General features: G+C 39.1%; 1 protein-coding gene across 1 annotated transcript; it reads right to left on the bottom strand.

Moving 5' to 3' along the window:
• Positions 1-3,455: 3,455 nt before the first annotated feature.
• SP5 (Sp5 transcription factor) lies at positions 3,456-5,942 on the bottom strand. The gene is made up of 2 exons (XM_053471255.1): positions 5,792-5,942; positions 3,456-4,967 (listed from the first exon to the last, which is right to left on the bottom strand). Exons 1-2 carry the CDS (start codon positions 5,840-5,842, stop codon positions 3,894-3,896), a joined length of 1,125 nt encoding a protein of 374 aa, XP_053327230.1. The 5' UTR covers positions 5,843-5,942; the 3' UTR covers positions 3,456-3,893.
• Positions 5,943-6,343: the final 401 nt, after the last annotated feature.

Here is a 6,343-nt window from a genome sequence, read left to right as displayed (position 1 = left end):
TCTATACTCAAATCAGGACTTCAGACCAGAGCAGTCCACAGTCAGCTGGTACTATGATGAGCTCCCCTCTGGCGATAGAGTCATATCTCAATAAACTTATTTTATTTATTTCAGTAATCTCATATAGGGTTTTTTTTTAGTAATCACTATAGATCTATACAGAAAATCAAGTCAAAGAAATCTCATGAAAAGCAGATTTTAAATAGTAGGCTCAAGCCTTTGAAGAAATGGCAGCTCATCATAATGTTTTAATCATATCCTGATTGATAAAGCATTTTTAAATTGAAACAGCTAACTTCCCCATCCAAATATCCAGCTACTCCGGATCAGAGAGATCTGTAATCCATGTGGGTAAAATTCATATCAAATAAAACGCACATAACTAATGAAATCAATACATGGTGCTTTAAATATGTAAGATTATTAACCCTAACATTTCCAGAAGGACTTTGGAAAGACTTGCATTTTAGGTCAGTTAAGATTAATTTAGGGCAATGTTAAATTACAAAGTTGTAATATTGTTTCTACTGTTGCTGATCACTATATAAGTTAAAATGTTACTGGGGTGGAATGTCAAAACACAAAAACAATAAACCTGCCTTTTTTAAAGTTATCCACTAAACCACCGCATAACTGAATTATCAGCAATGTTCCCTTGTGCGGCATTACCCTGATTCATGTGTGTCACAAGTACTTTGTATGAACATAATATGTAGGGACAGAATACAAATGTTCCTCTTAGGTTCTGCCTCTGACTTCTGTCTCTTTTTCTGTGACTTTTTTGTCACCGTGTTTATGGAATTCCTGCCTCGCTCCATTAGAATATTCACTGCTCTTCAGAGACTGAACCTTTGAAGATCCACTTATTCAAAAATATCAACTAACTTCTAGTAACCCCTAAGAAACATTGAAACTCATGTCTGATGAATGTTTCCTTCAGATTGCTCCCCAGCGTCCTCATCGCTTTTATTTTCAGACAAATAATTATCTGGCGCTCAGGGAATCCCTGGTGCTACAGGAATCTAGGACCAGCACCGGGATCAGAGGTAGCTCTTTGACATAAAGGTCTCTCTTCTGCAGTATAACACAATTACGAGTTTCTTCAGTACCATTTAGGACACAAATTTTAGGAATTTTTTATCCGCCTCCTGTGTTGTTACATGGAATATGTTGGAGCTCAGGGATGGACAATGAATAAGTCTAGGAATAAAGTCTTAAATGGTCTAGATCCATTAGTGATCTTACTATATAAAATACACATAAAATTATATTTCATTCATGAACCTCCTTGCTTGGTACCAGCGCCTCCGTATCGAGGGTCCCCAGGACCAAGCATGCAATTCCCTTGGCTTGGCTTTTTATGAATAATAACAATCGTGATGTATGGTTAATATTTTTATTATCAACTCCCAGAATTAATTTAACCTGAAATATCCTTATGATGGCCGATCCAAAGGAAGCAGAGGTAGACAAAAAAAATGGCCTGTCCAGTCTGCCCTTTTTACTTATTTTAGGAAAACTTTATGCACATGCCAAACTTTATTTACTGTGTTGGTCTGTACTACCTCCACTGGAAATCAATTCCAAGCATCTACTGATCAACCTTAATGACAAATACCCATAGTGAACAACAGAATCCATAGGGTAATTCCCAATTAACCATTTCAGTGACAAAGGGAAACATTTTAATGCAAATAACCTTTTATAAAACAGCATTTGTGAAAATATCGCACAGGTATGACGACCTAAACCCTTGTGTTGTAATCCCAACGACAGTTGCCTGGTTTTGCCGAACTAAGAAGTTTAAGTCATTTCTGTATTAAACATCTTGAAGAACAAACTTTGCAGATTTTTTCAAAGTTATTATATTTTGCATGCTTTTATGGCTACGTGTTTAATCCTTAATGTGGTTCAGTAGTTGATTAACACGGTAAAGAACAAATGAAGTCTAATGAGTCTCGTTAATATCAGTTTCAAATAAATAATGAAGAACGGAGCAATTATGAACTAGCATAAGCACTTGATATGACTATTTAATGAAATACTGGCCTATTTAATACTCTAGAGTAGCCATTGATCAAAGTCCCCTGATGTTAGCCTGCTGCAGAATCCGAAGATATATTCAGAATAATAACGTACATTTCTAAGTACTGTATCAAACTTGGTAATATACAGAACTGATGCCTACTATTCCGCCACCAATGCACTTGTCTGCGTTATTTAATTAAAGATTTTATCCATGTTTTTTAAAGTTAGACACTATTTTTTCATGCAAATGAAATTGATGTACCTTGTCCCTAAAATAAAAGTGCACCTGTTTGCAGATGTTTGGCACATGTGATTTTCAGGGAGAAATCATCACACTTTAACCCATTCTGTTGGAGTTTTCCAAAGAATTGTATCTGATTACAGACAGATGGCTAGTATATTGTGCTGCGAAACACATTTAGCTTTTCTGGCAACGAACAAGTTTAACAGCCAAGGTTATGTTTTTCATATCACAGCCTGAGTGGCAGAGGATAGCAAAATTGGGATTAGTTGGGAAATTTATTGTATGTTTTCTGGAGATGTACAACATATCTGAATATTTAAGATTTGCGAAGGGTCTTAGAGGGGTGAATACCCTCTATGGGGCTCGGTAGCTTAGCTGGAACAACTATGGCAACGGGACATGGTCTTAAATACAATGGATATTTGACTTTGCAACCTCAACAGCAAAGACAGTATAATACAATCAAAGAATGAATATCAAATGTTTTTGACATTATCGCTGCTGTGATTATTATTTTTATAGTTATGGATAGAAAACAAAGATATATGACCTCTCCCTTTTTCTGAACTATTGGGGACCACAACCTCCCAAACCGGCTGAGGATAATAGGGGTGCTAGACCACAACAGCCAGTGCCTGAAGACAGGAGATTATTTATCAGAGTACTGGCTAGTGGCTACACACCAAAATGTATTCATCAATATAAATTAGCCAGGCACATAGAATACTGTACAGATTTAGTAACTGGAAGAAGTATCTTCTCTGATGAGGAATACCTTTCTGAGTTCAGTACACAATAAATTGAAGGTCCTATGAAGAAAAGTTACAGGGACAGAATTCTAAATGTATTACCTAACTTCCACCACAAAGCCATAATCCGTTACCTGTTCTAAAGTATCAGAAACTATTCACTACTATAACACAGAGATGAGTATCATGTGTTCAAAAGCTTACAATCTATTTTTCCATTTTCTTATAAAGGCATTGCATGAAATCCCTCTCTTCTTTCCATTTCAAACAGATTTTATAAGTCTACAATGTCGGCTGCCCCCTTAATGAACGTACTAAGGATTATTTGACTCGGGAAACAAACTTTAGTTTTTACAAAAAGAATTGTAGCTATCGCTGGAAACAAGTACACTCCTTGTCTAAAACTTCAAAACATTAAAAAGTTGACTGGACTGTGACCCTCTGAACAAACGACTCCATTGTTTATTTGATAGTGAAACCTTTTTATGTCCCATTTACACAATCAACGATGCATGCTGAAATGAACGGACAAAACTAGAAGTTTAACAATTGCCAGTAGATAGTTTTCATGGAACAGTTAGACTTTGGGGGGGGGGAGCCTTTTGGATAAGGGGTTATTGGGATGCCACAATCAATATGTTCATTTACATAAAATCTAATGGTATTGTAAAAAAAATCCATAATTCAACCACAGAGATCCCAAAGGCAAAAAAACCCAACTAAGTAAATGTAGTCAGAGATTGGCAACACATTTGTGCTTTTTTTTTACTTTCAAAGTTTTAACGTTCCATGTGAGCTGCGTATAGGCAGTGCCGGGTTAAAAAGGTGTATTCCACTGTATTGCACTATGGAAGGATAGATCAAGCTTCCCTCTAATGGTCCATGTTTGGCTCCTGTTTAACTGTCCTCTCAACCCCTTTCATCTTTTTATTTTGATGCGTTTTAACGTGTTTAGCCAGATGGTCACTCCTCATGAATCTTTTTCCACATTCCGAACAGACAAACCTCTTTTCACCAGTGTGAGTCCTTAAGTGTCTTTGTAGTTCATCTGATCTGGTGAAGCTTTTGCCGCAGAATATCCAGTTGCAGATAAAAGGTCTTTCACCAGAATGCCACCTTAAGTGGGCCTTAAGGTGTGAGGTTTTGCCATATACCTTTCCACATCCGGGGATGTGGCAGATGTGTTGCTTTTTCTTACCAGGCTCATCCGGACCACTAGATGACTGACAATTGGGACACCTACATCTTCGACATCTCCTGGCTGTGGCAAGAGGGGATTTGGTTTGCAGAAGAGCTGCAATTTGAGTCTGATACTGTGCAAAGTCAGAATGTCCAAGGACCAAACCTCTCTGGATAGGAAACCTGTGAGGATGTGCAATTGGGGAATGATGGGACACTTGTGTGGCTTGTGAAATGCTCCACCATGGGATGTCTTCTGCGGGATGGGGAGATAATTGCCTTGGTTGCTGATGTATCAGATTTGAGTGGCCTGGTACAAAGCTATGGATAGCAGAAGCAATTGGGGCCCCCGAAGCATACGGGACAGCAGAAACATAGGCTGTCTGGCAGTTAGAACTCTGGAAAGCAGCGATCGGAGAGGGTAACATTTTAACAGGGGGAAATTCATATGGGTAGTTAGGATCCGCTGGAGGGGTCAAGGGTAGTTCATGAGTAACAAAGGAAGGCTGCATGTGAGGTGAGATCGGATTTTTTGTGGTACCAAGTCCAAGGGTATTGTGAGACTGAATGACACTAGGAGACTGCGTGGATATCTCAGTTGTCCATGGATGGAAAATCCTTGACGGTGATCCAAGGGTAGGGTCATATGGAACCTGAAGAAACTCTGGTGGTCCTGCGGTGGGCTGCCCGATTCTACTGCAAGTAGCAGCTAAAAGGGCTAACGGAGAGTGTTTTCCCACTTCTGGCGAGGCACTGGGAGTCCTGTCCTGTGAAAGAAAATTTAAACACGATAGAATTAAATCATTTCTCTAAAACATCCTAAACTGCAAGACGTTTGTCAAATACATACAAAGTTCTTCAAATAATAAAAACAAATACATATTTCTAAACTTCATGCAAATGTTTAGCAGAAATATCCTCATACTACATTTGTTGAAAACTTTGTAAAACACAAAAATTCATATACTTAATGTATACTTTCCCCCCTAAAAAAACCCCAAACCGTTTTAATTCATGCAAAATATGCTCATACTTGTAATCACATTCTGTGTCCTAAACCGTCATTTAACTTAGAAGAACTCCTTTGTGTTTTAGATGTTTACCTATTGATTGTTTTTCTTAAACTGACAAAACATTTTTCTACAAAAGTATCAATATTGTCATTTAATTACAAACAAACATACATTGCTGGAATAGCACAAAGGAAGCCAGTCTGGAGATAAAAAAGTTTATGTAACTTGGAAAATGAAACTTCGCAAGCGCCAGCCAAAAGTTTTAATGTCGCTCCATCTGCATTTTTATCATTTAATAGTTTTTAGAATTAATATATTAACTTTTAAGAAGCACTTTTTTTCCAATCATCTCTAATTAATCTCTATTAATTAAAGATCTGCAGACAGGGTAAGAATGCTGAGATCTGCCATCAGGTATTCCAGCTGCTAGTGGACCATACCATCCTTACCCACCCCTTACAAGGGCTGGCTGAGGGTAATAGGCACCTGATGATTGCCCTGAATCACATCACCAAATTGGGCATTAAGCCTGGACTATAATCGTCCCCAAAAATGGGATCAAGGTGTCTAGGACTGACCTGTAGGAATGCCTGGAGAGGGTCGTTCCTTAGCACTGCCACAGCAGCCATGGTCCTCCTGTCCCTAAAACTGGCCAAGTTCTTGTTATTGATGAGGCCGGGCACTGCTGGAACTTCATGGAGTGGGGCAGCAGTCAGTCGGTGCCTTTCCAAGCAAGCAGTTGAGTGGGGCAGTTAGTTTAGTGCTGGGGGGCAGTTAGTTTAGTGCTGGGGCGCAGTCGGACAAGACCTCCCGCCCTCCCTCCAGCAGCCTCTTGACTGACTGACTGACTACAGCAGGACACCTCCAGGAATTTGATAAGGACTTTGCTTGGGCCGCCAGCCAATCACAGCCCGGATCTTTCCCTTTGAAGTCCGCAGCTGCCCAATCATCAAAGAACAGCAGCTCTTTCAGAAGCGAAAGCAAATCCTTTGAATGTACAAAAGCCCCTACCGAGTGTTTGTTGGTCCGGATAAAAGAACTGATTATTACAAGGGCTGGAAAGGGAGGTGATAAAGGCGGGACAATTAATGAAGTAATCACTGTGTGGGAAATTTATATACACAAATAAT

This window comes from Spea bombifrons, chromosome 7 (assembly GCF_027358695.1).
Source record: "Spea bombifrons isolate aSpeBom1 chromosome 7, aSpeBom1.2.pri, whole genome shotgun sequence".
Lineage (NCBI taxonomy): Eukaryota > Metazoa > Chordata > Amphibia > Anura > Pelobatidae > Spea > Spea bombifrons.
Note: the sequence above shows the minus strand (reverse complement) of the source record. Positions and strands in the feature narration are given on the sequence as shown.